The sequence below is a fragment of the Aquarana catesbeiana genome, linkage group LG06 (genome assembly GCF_042186555.1).
Source record: "Aquarana catesbeiana isolate 2022-GZ linkage group LG06, ASM4218655v1, whole genome shotgun sequence".
Taxonomy (NCBI): Eukaryota; Metazoa; Chordata; class Amphibia; order Anura; family Ranidae; genus Aquarana; species Aquarana catesbeiana.
The window spans coordinates 266,182,053-266,198,037 of record NC_133329.1 but is presented as its reverse complement, the minus strand read 5'-3'; the positions used below and the strand labels follow the sequence as shown (position 1 = coordinate 266,198,037).

General features: G+C 42.2%; 1 protein-coding gene across 4 annotated transcripts in view; it reads left to right on the top strand.

The window, feature by feature from the left end:
• The window catches only part of LOC141146764 (alpha-aspartyl dipeptidase), a 123,170-nt gene that overhangs the window by 64,782 nt on the left and 42,403 nt on the right, over positions 1 to 15,985 (top strand). For all 4 annotated transcript variants that reach the window (XM_073633315.1, XM_073633316.1, XM_073633319.1 and 1 more), the window contains exon 4: positions 11,026 to 11,100. In XM_073633315.1, the coding sequence (XP_073489416.1) occupies positions 11,026 to 11,100 (75 nt within the window). The remainder of the gene's footprint in view (positions 1 to 11,025; positions 11,101 to 15,985) is intronic.

Below are 15,985 nucleotides of genomic sequence, written 5' to 3'. Positions count from 1 at the left end.
TTTTGCTAGATTTTTGCGTTCCCGTTTAAATAGTGCCATTTGTCTTTGTATTGTACCACGCAAGACAGGCTTATGAGCTTCCCACAGTGTTATTGGGGAGATGTCTGTTGTGTTATTAATTGATATGTATTCCTTTAAAGCTTGTTCAATGGCCATCTGATGTAGTGGGTGTTTGAGCATTATGTCCGGTAAGTACCACGTTGGGTCATGCGCTTTTGGTATGGCTGAGGCTATAGTAGTGTATACTGCATTATGGTCAGACCACGGAATCGGAATTATATCTGATGCAATAATTTCTGGTATCATTCCTATTGTTAGAAAAATATGATCTATTCTGGTGAAGGTTTGATGAGGGTGCGAGAAATATGTGAATTTCTTTTTCATTGGGTTACTTTCTCTCCATGAATCTACCAGATTGTATTTGGAAAGAAGTTGAGAAAAAGGTAATCTAGAGGTTATTTTGGATGGTGTAAAAGGTGATTTATCTAGAAATGGGAGGAGGACCCGGTTCGAATCCCCACACATTATCACTGTTCCTATTTTGTGTGTATTAATCACTTGTAATATATGTGAGAGGAATGGTGTAGGTTGTTTGTTAGGAGCGTAGTAGGAAATCACCGTGATTGCTGTATCCATTATATAACCCATGAGTATCAGGTATCTACCTTCTGGGTCTTTAATTTCTGATGATAAGGTGAATGGTGTGGATCGGTGAAATGCAATTAGAGTTCCCCTTTGCTTGGTACAGGCAGAAGCCGTGTAAATTTGTTGATAAAAAGGAGAAATATATTTTGGAGTAGAATCTTTGGTGAAGTGTGTTTCTTGGAGGCATACTATGTGAGCCTTCTTGTTATGGAAAGTACGGAAGGCTTTGGTCCTTTTTTGAGGGACATTTATTCCCTGAACATTCAGGGAAAGTATATTCAGTGGTGCCATGGCAATAGATCAAATAGTTTTGACTTACTTTTTGTTATGCAGAGCTGACTGCGCAGATCAACCTGTGTGGACTGAAGGGATGAATAAATAGAAAAGAAACCAGTGAATTCTGGAGTAAAGAGTAAACAAAAAACATATGAGATTAGATGATACATTGTATAAATTATTTTTTGCAAGTAATCACAATTTACCCGTGAAAGAGAATAAATATCTCTCTCAGGGGAATAAGTGCCTTCGTCACACTCCCACATAATATGATTGGGAGAATGAGGAGGGCTAATGGGGGTACACGGATCTTCCGCTTACAGGAGAGAAGTGCTATGTCAAAAGACATCAAAATGATGTTTCATTAATTGGAGTGCAGAATATAGTTTTTGTTGAAATTATTTATTCCAGGGTGGTTGTATATGGTTAGTCTTGCCCTAGGCTAAATAATTCAGTTAGAAAGGTACTGTTAATAACTTTGGTATTGATGAAGATAGTTTGAATTATTTTGGGATTTTAACCCTTTTAGAGTAAACAATTACATATTTTATTCATATGTAACTGTTTAGATATGTTAACTCATAAAATTGAGGTTGTATTGCTTCAGATTAGAATAAACAAAAACATAATTCTAGGAACTAGTTAGGTAATAATATATTTGTTTTAAGAAAAGAAAGAAAAAGCTTCCATTACTTCTGGATTATTGAACATATTTGTCCTAAAAAGTAATAAATCTATTGTTATTACCTGATAATATATAACTGAACAAGAATTTCCTTATTTCACTTATATATTCTAAGGCTATATGAATCAGAAGTAATAAGAAATATAACTGGAATGTAACATGATCCCACACAGTGTGTGACTATCAGAATGCAGTTACATTCAGTTATAAATATAGGTTTTTATAGAGAACCCTTTCTTAGTATAATAAATGAAGAGATATCAGGAATTAGGATGTCAGTCCATTGAATCTTCTTGGTCCATGGATGATGTGGCATAACGGCCTCTTTTGTGAGAATGATGATTTCCATTTTGTTCTGAAATTTTCTGGGTGCTGCCTGAAGGTGAAGATGACGCCATTCTTCTGCGTGTGGGAGTGTTGCTGCTTGTGGGTTCTGTCAGATTTAATTTTAAAAGGGTTTGTTGTAGTTCATCTGCTGATCTGCTTCTGTAAATTGTACCTTGGTAGTTAAATCTGACTGAAAAGGGGAAGCCCCATTGATACATAATGTTGTGGCGTTGCAGTTCCATTAGTTGGGGATTCATGGATCGTCTTTTAGTAATAGTAAGTTGGGATAGGTCAGCAAAAATTTGATAATTGTGTCCTTGAAAATTAAGTTCCTTTTTTTCTCTTGCAGCAATTAGTATTTGTTCTTTCGTTCTGTAATAATGAAATTTTGTGATTATATCACGTGGGGGTCCATCTTTCTTTTTAAATATATCAACGGATCCGCGCTCGTGGACTGACTCCCACCTGCAGCCCCCCTAGATAGGAAGGGAACACCTAAGTGGTCCCCCAAGAAATATAAATCAAAGGATAGGGAGTGGCGCTGTGTTAGGAGTGTAAATAAAAATTAACAAGAAATGAAAATGTGTGAATAAAAGTGTAAAGATAAAACGTGTGAAATTCTTTGGTGTGATCCAAAAAATTACTTCCAATAAACTTTTTTATATATATACCCTTGTGTTATTGCAAAAACACCTTGATCTAGTGGAAATTAATATTATATGTGCAAAGAATCGCAAATATCAAGCAGCACCTCTAAATACCATAAATACATGAATAAATATAAAGTGATAAAGTGCCAAAAACAATAAATGTCCAAAAACAATAATTGTCCACCAATAATGTGTAAATGTGCAATAATTATAAGTAATAAAAATTCATTGATAATGTGTCCAAATCGCAGCTAAAAAAATCGCAAAACCATATGCTGTTTGGTAAGAGAAAGATTCATAACCAACAATGTATAAACGTGCACTAATTTATAAGCATAAAAAATCGTTAATAATGTGTTCAAATCGCAGCTAAAAAACGCAAAGCCATATGTTGTTTGGTGCAAGAAAAGTTCATAACAATTGTGCAAAAAATCTTCTTAAATGATAAAGTGCCGTGCTGTGACAACCAGTGGTCCCCCCAATGTGGTTGCACTCACCAGAGCGCTCCACCCCTGCAGGGGTACGAGCGTATAATGCTGGTCCTCTCACTCCAGTCCAAAAGATGTCAGTTTCCTTCCACGCATCCCATTCTTAAAACGCAGCTGTATACACTGAGAGGTGGGGACTTCCTGTCCCTTGGTTTTAGAAGACCCCACTCGATATCCGCTTGAAAAAAATGTTTTAGAGGAAAAATATCCACATAGCGTAATTCTGTTTTCCAAAAAATATCTATTTATTTGCAGTCCGGGGCCGCAGCATCGGCGGTTCACGCTGACGCTGCGGCCCCGGACTACAGGGAGAGCATAGGAGACTGTGTACTCCCCCTCCTAGCTTTGTTACACTTTTCGAAAACTTTGTAACACTTTTATCGCTAGTGTGTCTCCAGCTTATAGCGACTGGACTGTTTTTTATGCAAATCAATAGATATTTTTTGGAAAACAGAATCACGCTATGTGGATATTTTTCCTCTAAAACATTTTTTTCAAGCGGATATCGAGTGGGGTCTTCTAAAACCAAGGGACAGGAAGTCCCCACCTCTCAGTGTATACAGCTGCGTTTTAAGAATGGGATGCGTGGAAGGAAACTGACATCTTTTGGACTGGAGTGAGAGGACCAGCATTATACGCTCGTACCCCTGCAGGGGTGGAGCGCTCTGGTGAGTGCAACCACATTGGGGGGACCACTGGTTGTCACAGCACGGCACTTTATCATTTAAGAAGATTTTTTGCACAATTGTTATGAACTTTTCTTGCACCAAACAACATATGGCTTTTCGATTTTTAGCTGCGATTTGAACACATTATCAATGAATTTTTATTACTTATAATTATTGCACATTTACACATTATTGGTGGACAATTATTGTTTTTGGACATTTATTGTTTTTGGCACTTTATCACTTTATATTTATTCATGTATTTATGGTATTTAGAGGTGCTGCTTGATATTTGCGATTCTTTGCACATATAATATTAATTTCCACTAGATCAAGGTGTTTTTGCAATAACACAAGGGTATATATATAAAAAAGTTTATTGGAAGTAATTTTTTGGATCACACCAAAGAATTTCACACGTTTTATCTTTACACTTTTATTCACACATTTTCATTTCTTGTTAATTTTTATTTACACTCCTAACACAGCGCCACTCCCTACCCTTCCATCTTTCTTTTTGGCTGTGAGGGCTCTGTGTACTCTGTCCAGTTCTAAACGTTCAATAGGGATATCTGGCTTTAGTTCTTGTAATAGAGCAGTAATAGTAGATTGCAGGTCTGTCACAGTTTCAGGTATTCCCCTTATGCGCAAGTTTGAATGTCTGGCTCTATTATCGTAATCTTCGAGCTTAGTTTGAAGTATTAAATTCTCTTCTTTTAATTGTTCCAATTCTGTTATATTTTCTTGGGTTGTAATTTCAATTTCATCCATTTTTATTTCTAAGGCTGCGGTGCGGTTTCCCAGCTCTCTTATTTCTTTGGTTAGGCTTTTTGTTATTTGGTCTGAGGTTTGTTTTAAAGCCTTATGAAGCATCTTTTCAAATTGTAATAATATTACTGGGGATACTGAGGAGGCTTGTGGAGAAGTTTGTGAGAGGATTTGTTCTGTATCTGACTCAAATGGAGAGTCTTGCTGTGACATTTTCTGTCTGTGAGAGCGCCCTGATGCTGTATCTTGTGAGGTGACTGGAGCTGCTTCAGCTGCAGTGAGTGCCTGTGAGCTCTTTGTGAGGTGATTTTTATTTCTGCCACGGTTTCCTCCCAGTACCATATTTCCTGCCCAAACTTTCACAGTTTGTTCCCTGGGGCAAAAAGGTTCAAATGGATACCTTTTGAGCCTGCAGGCTCCGCTTTGTCCTTCTCTTCTCTCCTCAGCGGTGTGGAGCTCTAACAATGCATGTCTGCTCTGCTAGGCTCCGCCTCCTGCCCCTCTCACACTTAAACAGTTCAACAGTATAAAACAGTTGTAACTTCAAACTCCCGGTACACCCTCCAGTCTTCCACGAGGGGGAGCTCCCCAGGAATGCATCAGCAGCAATAGGGGAGAAATAATGAGTGGCCAAGAGGGGTCAAGGACTGGGTACAACATTCTTGAGTGCCGCAAGAGCAGCTTCAAAGGGTGAGGCAGGTATGGTAATGGCTAGCTCCAGGATTGCTGGCCCAGTGTCCCAGGACAGAACCAGTGCTGCAGTGCAGTAAAAAAATAGAGGAGTTTCGCCTGTGTTCTGTGCCAAAGGTGCAGGGACCAAACATCAATGTGACTGACAGTCTCGGCCAGGCACAGCCTTGAGGGAGAAAGGGAAGCATGGGGGGTAGTGCCTGGTCATAAACAGGAGAAACATATACAGTTACCGGGCCCGGGGCAGGGTATCCAACCACTGAGAGGCATCACTGGGCGATGTGAAATAGCAGGTGGATTCCCCATCCACAACCCACAGGTGAGCCGGGAACAGCATGCTGTACTTCAGGCCTGTGCTACAAAGCGAAGTTGAGCTTTGACGTGATCGAAGGTTCTGAGGCCCGGGGGAGGAGGGTGCTGAGTAGGGTCTCTGTAAAAGGCTGTAGGATCTTGACCCTCGCCTCCCTCCAGCATTCCCACCACCCTCAGGTTATTCCTGCGGCTCCTGTTTTCACTGTCTTCCGCACATGACTCGAGGGCCTTCATTTTCACCTGTAGGGTGTGGATAGAAGCACGGTGATCCCGGATGGAGTCCTCCGAGTGTCCCATTCCTATATTCATAAAAGGCCTTGCATTTACTTTCAGTGAATGCAAGGCACTATGCGATTGGAGGTGTGGATGGACATCACGATACACCCTTCTTCAACCACAGAACACCTTCAATCACAGTACTTATGCCCGGTTCACACTAGTGTGACTTCTGAGTTGCACAGAATCGCATTACAAGGGAAATCACATTGTTTTCAATAGTGCCCATACTAATCAATGTGGCTCAGCACAGTGCGGTTTTGGAAAAGAATCCTGCACTACTTTGGTGCAACTCCAGTGCGATTTCAACACCAAAGACTTCTTTGTTAACGCACAGAAGTTGCAACAGCATTAGATAAGTGTTTCCTATACGGCTCTGATGAGATCACACATGCATGCGGAGCACGTTTCTATGCGATTCCTGATGTGAACAGTACAAAGAAGAAAACAATGCAGCCACCACATTTAAGGATTGTTAAGCTGCAATATATTACATTTTTGGTTTTGGATTTAATACCACTTTAACTATACATACAAATGCCTTTGTTATAGCTTAAAAAAAAACAAAACATGCATAGTAGTCTTTCACTTAACCACTTCAATACCAGGCACTTTTGCCCCTTCCTGCCAAGAACAATTTTCAGCTTTCAGCGCTGTCGCAGTTTGAATGAGAATTGCGCGGTCATACAACGCTGTACCCAAACTACATTTTTATCACTTTCTTCCCACAAATAGAGATTTTGGTGGTATTTGATCACCTCTGCGGTTTTTATTTTTTGCTAAACCAACTAAAAAGACCAAAATTTTTGAAAAAAAACGTTTTTCTTAGTTTCGGTTATACAATTTTGTTTTCTCCTTCACTGATGAGGCGGCACTGATAAGGTGGCACTGATGGGCACTGATGAGGAGGCACTGATATGTAGAATTGATGGGCACTGATAGGTGGCACTGATATGCAGCACTGATGGGCACCGATAGGTGGCACTGACAGGTGGAACAGATGGGCACTGACAAGCGGCTGTGATGGGCACTGACAGGCTGCACTGATTGGCACTGATAGGCGCTACTGATTGTCACTGACAGGTGGCACTGGCAGGTGGCACTGATAGGCAGCACTGATGATGAGGTACTAATGAGGTTTTGACAGGTGTTACTGTAGGGCACTGATTGGCAATGTGATGGACACTGACTGGAACTGTGGTGGGCACTATATGGCACTGATAGGCGATCCTGAGGGTGCCCTGACTGGGTACCTTTTTGGCACATCTGATGGGGCTGTGCTGATTATCAGCACAGACCCTCCCTCTGACAGGGAGAGCTGCCGATTGGCTCCGATCAGCTCTCCCTGTCAGTGCGAACCGAGGAATGCCATTTACCGGCACTTCCTGGTTCACGCGATGATCAGTTGGGATTGGTCACAGCTGATCACGTGGTAAGAAGCCTCTGACAGAGGCTTCTTATCACGACCGGAGATGCGGCGTGTCAGACTGACACGACACACTCGCGATGGGCGCACACCGGCATGTTATCCTGCTGGACGTCATATGACTCCCAGTCAGGATAACAGAACCACTTCCCGGATGTCAATCTGTTATGGACCGGGCGGGAAGTGGTTAAAGAGGAACTGCAGCCTGCTCACATAATTTGTAATAAAAACATCTTTGCCATTGTGAAGCTTCCCTCCAACCACTTTGCATATTATTTTATATATACCGTGATTCTGTACTTGCCAAATATGCTGCAGAAATCTCCATCCACTGAGACTGGCTGCATCCATTTTAACTGTGGGTAGCTGAAGCTGCTACCTGTTCACTTCCTGGATTTACACAGACACGCCTCCAGCCCCGCAGCTCTCATTCGCCCTCTTATGATTTATCCCCCCTCCCTTCCTGGCAAACTCTCACGAGAATGAGAGAGAGAGCTGTGCATGATATCATTAGCCTAGGCTTTTTTTCCAGACAAGAAACAGGAAGTGGGCTGTATAAAGTATTTACTGGCAGAAAAAAAAATGTTTTACTATCCAAAGTTAAAACAACAAGGGTAGAAGATTTAATAGATGGAAAGATGAAAAAATGACTGAAGTTCCGCTTTAAAGGCTAAAGTCACCTTTTGCACCATGTTACACGTAGCACCCATATTTAGGGTGTAACGTTACAATGCCCAATGCCTCTACCTACCCTTCCACCCTTAAACCATAGAAATCATTTAAATGAATAAATTCCTAGTCCCAACTGCAGACGGACTTGTAGTTCTCATTAGACTACCAGTGTGGTAATAATAACACTCATAGCTCATTGAATCTTCCCCCAGCTTTCCAACTGAAAGCCCATACAGAGGTATGGCCAGAGAACTGGAGATTGCATTTGCTGGAGTCTGACATTGCATGTGTATCCACTGATCACTGGTGCACTGCTTTGAGGTTCCTGTAAAAAATAAATACACATTTTTTCCTGCCAAAACATGAGCATTTATTTTTATTTTTTTCAACGGTGAACCTAACCTTTAACCACTTTTTTTTACTCGAACACATGCTAAAATCTAGAATATTTTTCTGGAAATTACTTTAAACTACTACTTTACTATACCCCAAAAAATTATATAGTTTCTGAAAGCAGAGACCCTAGATAATAATTTGCACAGCTATTTATCAAAAGCATACTTTCAGAAAAAAATACATTAAATGAATTTTAGTGCAAACAAAAGCAATATAATACAGTTTTTTTGGTAAAATACATGGGTTTGCATTGAGTAAATGGATACCAAACATCTCAAGCTTTAAAAGTGCGTATGCTCATGAAATCGCAAAAAAATTATTGGAACTCAAAATTGGCCATAGGAAACAGTTTAAAAGCCTTTACAGGTTTTTAGTTTAGAGTTAACTGTGAATTATGGTCCTAGCTCTTACTCTGATTTTATGGAGATATATCACATGCGTGGCACAATTTATTCCTTCACTGCACATTTGCATTAAGGTGTGTACACGGTTGACGGGGATGCTTTAAAAAAAAGTATTGTTATTTATTTTATATATTTGTTAAACTTTTTTTACTCCATAACATGATCTTAGAGTTGGTTATTACTTGGGTGCTGAAAATGTCTTGCAACAAATGCCATAATATATGAATGGCAAACCATGACACTACAACTCTTTTAGGCTACTGAACTTTGAAAATGTATTATATTTTAGTAATACTACATTTCTTATGAATGACATAGACGTCTCCTTTAAAGATCAATCTAGGATTGCTTTGATGTTGCATTAGTTAAGCAAGCACAAATTGTGCTTCATGGGCTGCATCCCAGGCTACAGTAGCTGGTGAATGACAGCTGTGAACCTGAAAGTGACATAATACATGTTCGTTACACAGTTCATTATTAGTCTTGCTGTGCACCCAGAACTGAAGTAGCACATGTACTGTATGTTTTACCATTTCCATGCTATGTACTGACACTTTGCAATCATTATTGATAAATGGTCTTAATCCTTTTAAACTTGTCTATTTTGGTGCTTGATTCTTAACCCCTTTAGTGATCAAAGAATCAATTGTCTTTTATGATTTTGGTCTGTGTCTGCGGTTGGTCGTTTTTTTTTTTGACAATTTCCCCTTCCATTCAAGTGTCTCTTATCAGGTCCTAATTGATCAATTGACAAATGCCTCCCTGCACCATCTCCCTATACATTTAAGCAGCCCATACACGGAGCAAATTTCTTTCCTGCAACCCTTGGCTGTCAGTGTTGACAGGGGAATCCCTCCCGCAAAGCCAGTGATTATTGCTAGTGGCCATGCCCAAGTTGATCAATCGTTTAAGTGTTTTTTTTTTTTTCTTTTTAACAAGTTCTAAAAAGGTTTAATCAGCAGTTTAACTAAAGGAGTAAGATAATACAACAAGAACTATGCTCCAAGCCAGAAAGATTGCAAGCAAACTAACATTTTGTAAATAATTTCCCAGTCTCTTTTCACCCTAATATGCTCCTTCTACCCTTCCTTCTCATAGTAGTGTGCGCTGTCCTCAAATTCCCCTTACCTCCCCCCTCCTCTCCACCCCACAGCTTAGATATATCACCCTCACTCCTACCCTTTCCCTACAACTGTACTCATAATCTCCTGCAGATATTGAACCCACATCCTCACCTAAACATCAGAACAGTCAGTGATGTGCGCTCATTTATATCCCAATCCCATCTAACTTTCCTAAGCCTCCTTCTCCTAATCTCTATGGGCATTTCTCCTAATCCTGGCACTCCATTCTCTAACTGTATCCCTCACATCTGGCACCCTTCCTCCTTTGACAACACCTGCAATCCACAGTTTAATTTCTTTCCCCCTGCTTCCAAAAAACAACCCCCCAACTGGAATGTCCACTCTGTAAGAGTTAACATCTGTGCATTACCTTTTTATCTCCCATTCCTTTACAATACTTGCCTTTTTGAAACCTGTCTTCAAGATTCTGCTCTGCTTCTCCTGCTACCCTCTCCCTTGGGGGCATCCACTGGACTCACTCACTCAGACCCAATGGACATAAAGATGATGGAGTTGGATTCCTTCTACCTCCACTGAGCACCTTTCAAGTCCTTCCTACCCATCCCTCTCTATCCCTCTCCTATTTTGAGAGTCAATGTATTTGTCTGTTTTCTCTAATTTCTCTGAGAATTGCAGTGTTTTATCAGCCTCCTGGACTGGTATCACACTTTCCTGATTACTTCTCAGCTTGCTTATTCTATTTTCTCTCCTCTGAAATACCCACAGTTATTCTTGGTGACTTCAAAATCCCTAGATTTTATTGTATTGCAACTGTACTGTCTCCCTGTGCAAACTGTTGGTACTATATAAATCCTGCATAATAATGTAATACACAGTTCATTAGTCCTGCAGGGGGTATTGGGGAAGGTTGTTCCCTGATCACCTCCTGCTGTCACTGTGGGAGCTGTTTTCCCGGAGGAATGGGAGAGCCTGAAATCCCCTGCAGGTGCCGCCAACTGGGGCACACCTTCAAAAATCCCTAAGCTGGCTTTAAAAGTCGATAGCAAGCTCACAGCTTGCAGCAGTATCCTTAAGCTTGCTTTAACCCCTAGTATACTCTGCTGTTTGTAACCATACATTGTTAGATAACAGATTAATAATGCAAACAATTGGTTCTCTTAACATAATCCTCACATTTGTGAGCATTACACAGTCACCGTTGTGAGATTTCTTGACCTTTTTCACACATTTGTTAACAACCTCTTAATACTTTTTCAGGTTATGGCCTAGACAGCATACATGAGGCAGTGGATCCTGTAGAGGCGGTGCAGAAATCAGAAGCCATATTTATTGGTAAGTACCATTTGCAGCAAAATACAGTTACAGTACATAATGCATTCATCCAGTAGGGGAAAAAAAAACAACACCAGAAATCACAAGTGATACATATTGGTAAATTTAATTTTCAGTACAGTACTGTTATGGTATATAATTAATTTAATACAATGTAGCACTCACTCCTGCAGGAGCTCCTGGTAAATGATAGGTTCTCCTACTGTTTCCAGAAATGACCCACCATGTAACTGGACCTGAAAACCCACTGACACATCAATGGTAATAAATAGGCTTTATTAAAGCTGGAAAAATACAGCGGATCGCAAACCGTGACACAACACAATACAATAGTGGTGAGGTGAATAGTGTTTACATTTGTACTCCCGTTATCATCAGTGAAAGGTCCTGCCAAAAATGCAATGGGCGATTGCAGAACAATACTACAAATAACAATAAGAGCAAGCAACACAGCAAATATTTCTCCAAACTAAAATGAAGAATATATGGCTAGCTACTGAGGCCTATCTATAGACGCTAGCTAACCACTGGTCATTTGGAAATTTGCACACAGTCTGTTGGCTTTGGAACACTCTGACTATAACTGTGGAGTCCATGCGGTAAAAGTATCTTTGAAAAGCATCCCAAACAATTACCAGTGATAGGGTACAGAAGTCCATTTTAAGAAATTTGAATCATAAGCAGTAATGTCTCCAGTAGGTAGAAGCAAAGTTTTATATATCAAAGGATTACCAGAAGCTGCTCACTATTCTGGCACCTGACAGATGTCCTCACAGATGCAGACTGTTAATAGTCCCTGCAACCTGGAGGTTTCAGGCAGATAAGAAGAAAGTAGTGGTCTTCCCTGCAATATGAAGGAGGATGAGAGGTGTAGTCCGCACTGTCTCTAGCAGAATCTTACATCTTTGTTGGAGGAAGGAGCAGGAGCGTGCTTTTTAATACACACACAGCTCTAACTAGGATCTTGCATGGACAGGTGTCTGCTTATCAGCCGGCTAGCTGAAGGGGATACACGTGAACAGGGAGGCAGGAGCAGTGGTTAAGCGACTGGCCAGGCAACAAAGAAAGGCACATTTTCCAAGAAGAAGACTGTAATATTATGTGTAGCACCCTGGAGTTTAGGCAGGGTTGCTCCTCACAAATTTACTTGCCAGGAGTAGTTATCTTGGTTGATGGTTAGAGATCTATTGATTTCTCCCTAAGTTTGGCCTTGTTTCACTTTTCTCTTCTACCACTAGGTGGTCGGGTACTTGGTGGTACTAGACATGAGAAGGGCACCCAAGGTCAGGTCATGGGTATGTGGGGTGTCTCAGCCAATGAGCAGGGGTTTTCTAGGATCCCTTGGCCTGCTGGGAGAGCCTATATATTCGTTTGAAGTCAGGTGACCTATGTTTTGTGCCACCTGGACGGCTGTCTGGGTGGACTTGGGTTTTACTGCCCGGGCTGCTAGGACGGAGATTGGGCCTATCCCGGGCACATCTGGCTGCTAGGCTGTCTGAGGGCTTGTCCAGAAGCAGGAGAGCAGCGAAGGGTTGGGACTGTGGCTTGAAGTCCAACCAACAGTGACAGTTCTGCTGGCCGGAGAACCTGTCGTGGTCAGAGGTAGAGGGGAAGCTGTCGCCAGTAAGGGACTATCTCCCTAATTACCAGGGACCACAGTGAGTAACTGAAGCAAGTGCCCACCCAGTGGAGGTGACGCTTGCTTAGCAGCCTTGTGTGTCAAGCCAGGGACCAAGCAGGCCAGCGGGGGTGAAACTTGAGAGGTATCTATAGTGCCAAGCTAGGGACCCAGCAGAGACGCTTGAGGAAGATACCACCGTGAAGATTGGAGGAGCTCAAGGGATTCAGTGGCAGTGAATCAGTGGGTCTAGTGAGAGACCGGGAGCTCAGTGTGCTGAAGGAGTGATTGTAGTGAAAGGGAAGGAACTGTTAAGCTTTGTGTTTGGAACTGTTAAAGACTGTTACCATAGGGGACAGCATTCCTACACATGCAGATGTGGCATCTTGCTGGATGCCTTCCTCTGCATTGCTGTCCTCCTATTGAAGTCTCGGAGTCTGCCAAATAAACTTGCAACTACCTAAGGGTGTCCTGGCCCTAACCCTCTCTTCCCCAAAAAAAAAGTTTGAAAAAAAAGAAATAAACCTTCTTTTTTTATTCAAGAAGTATCTGGCGACCCAATAACTTTAACTACTCGACACCCACCATGTCTCACAACCCACTACATACAGAAGGATGTCAGCTATCCCTGGCCCTGGAGGTTCTCATTCGATCAAAGGAGGCCTGGGATAGCTGTACATATGTATGTCCAAGCTTGCTCAACTAAAATATAGAAAGCGTTTAATGAGCGGCCACCCATGCCGCTCCTTCAGAGCCCTGTGCCGTGAATGGCAGCTCCTGCATGGAAGCCACAGTCACCGAGCCGGAGTCCGCAAACACGGGTGAAGATGGCAGCGCCTGCAGCTCTGACATCTCTGTGCTGGAAGAGCTTAGTTTTAAGGTAAGTTTAACATAATGTGCTAGTATGTAATGCATACTAGCACATTATGGCTTTACCTTGCAGGGTACAAAAAATAAAAATAAAACTAAAAATACAACCGCTTTAAAGCCAAAAGCAAACATTTATTACATTGCAGCTTACCAGTTCCTAGGTGTGGTGGCTGTATTGTTTTCTTCTTTAGGCTTTCTTTTCTTTATTTTAACCTGATGATCAAGCCAGTAAGTGTGTTATTTTTCTTACAGAACAAGCTCTTCCACAATTGTAGCAGTTCAGGCTGGGTTCACATACACTATATTACCAAAAGCATTGGGACACCTGCCTTTACACACAGTGGCATTCCAGTCTTAAAGGGTTTTTAAAGCCTCATTTATTTTATTTTTTTTAAATAACAAACATGTCATACTTACCTCCATTGTGCAGTTCATTTTGCACAGTGTGGTCCAGATCACTGTCTTCTGGGGTCCCCCGGTGGATCTCGCGGCTCCTCCCCACACTGGTAAACCCCCTGGGTTAAGCGCTCTCCCGGGGGTGTTACCTTGCGGGCGCGCTCCCGAGTCCAGCATTTGCGTCTATTGAAACAGAATGCCGGACTCGACCCCGCCCCCCGGCGCCCGCATCATTGGATTTGATTGACAGCAGTGGGAGCCAATGGCTGCGTTGATATCAATCTATCCAATCAAGAGCCGAGAACTCCGGGCAGAGGGGAAGAGTGCGTCTCCGTCGAGGGATTGACGGGCTCAAGTGAGTAAAACAGAGGGGCTAGGGAGCTGGTCAGTGTCAGAAGTTTTTTCATCTTGACGCATAGGATGCATCAAGGTGAAAAAGCAGGAGGGTTTACAACCCCTTTAAAGCCCATACACACGGGAGTAGTGAAACTCGGAAGTAAAATTTCGTCCGATGGACGATCTGCTGATTTTCTGATCGTTAGTATGGTGCTTTCAACAGCCAATTATGAAGTTTCGGACGACAAAAACTGGATGTGCAGGCTCTAAAATTTTTGTCGGATGTAAACACAATGTCCAATTTTCGTTTAATCAGTACAGTTTTTTCAGCCGAAAAAAATCGTAATAGCAAGACTACGCATGCTCAGAAACAAAAGAATACATACAAAACAATTCAACAGATTACGTCACTTCTGACGTTGAATTCTGTCGTACGAGAATTTTCATATGGTGAGTAACCTTACCTCTTCACTTTGGATATGAGACTAGCAGCATACAAAAAAATGGACAAAAATTCGTCCGATAATCGGATCAAGTGTACCCAGTCTTAGTCCATAGGGTTCAATATTGAGTTGGCCCACCCTTTGCAGCTATAACAGCTTCAACTCATCTGGGAAGGCTGTCCACAAGGTTTGGCGGCAGTAGTAGTGTGTCTATGGGAATGTTTGATCATTCTTCCAGAAGAGCATTTGTGAGGTCAGGCACTTATGTTGGATGAGAAGGCCTGGCTCGCAGTCTCCACTCTAATTCATCCCAAAGGTGTTCTATTGGATTGAGGTCAGGACTCCGTGGAGGCCAGTCAAGTTCCTCCACCCCAAACTCGCACGTCCATGTCTTTATGGACCTTGCTTTATGCACTTGTGCGCAGCCATGTTGGAACAGGAAGGGGCCATGCCCAAACTGTTCCCACAAAGTTGGGGTCATGAAATTGTCCAAAATATCTTGGTATGCTGACGACTTAAGAGTTCCCTTCACTGGAACTAAGGGGCCAGTCCCAACCCCTGGAAAACAACCCTACACCATAATCCCCCCTCCACAAAATAATTTGAACCAGTGCACAAAGCAAGGTCCATAAAGACATGGATGACCTAGTTTGGGGTGTAGGAACTTGACTGGCCTGCACAGAGTCCTGACCTCAACCCCATAGAACACCTTGAATTAGAGCGGAGACTGCAAGCCAGGCCTTCTCATCCAACATCAGTGCCTGACCTCACAAATGCGCTTCTGGAAGAACGGTCAAACATTCCCATAGGCACACTCCTACACCTTATGGGCAGCCTTCACAGAAGAGTTGAAGCTGTTATAGCTGCAAAGGGTGGGCCAACTCAATATTGAACCCTATGGACTAAGACTGGGATGCCATAAAAGTTCATGTGCGTGTAAAGGCAGGCGTCCCAATACTGTTGATAATATAGTGTACTGTATGAATTAGATGTGGGCTTCACCCCTTCCAATTCACATGACAGGTGAGTGTGACCGGCTCTCAATGAAATCGGTTCACACAGGTCCGGGGTGGCCGCAGAGCGGATTGCAAAAGTGCCCTGTGCGTATTTAAGTCCGGTCCAGGTGCAAATTCAGGCAAAAATTCGGACTTGAATCGCACCTGAAACGGTGTACAGACACGCACTGGACCCCAGGCATGAACCCACAGTTGCACATATGGTA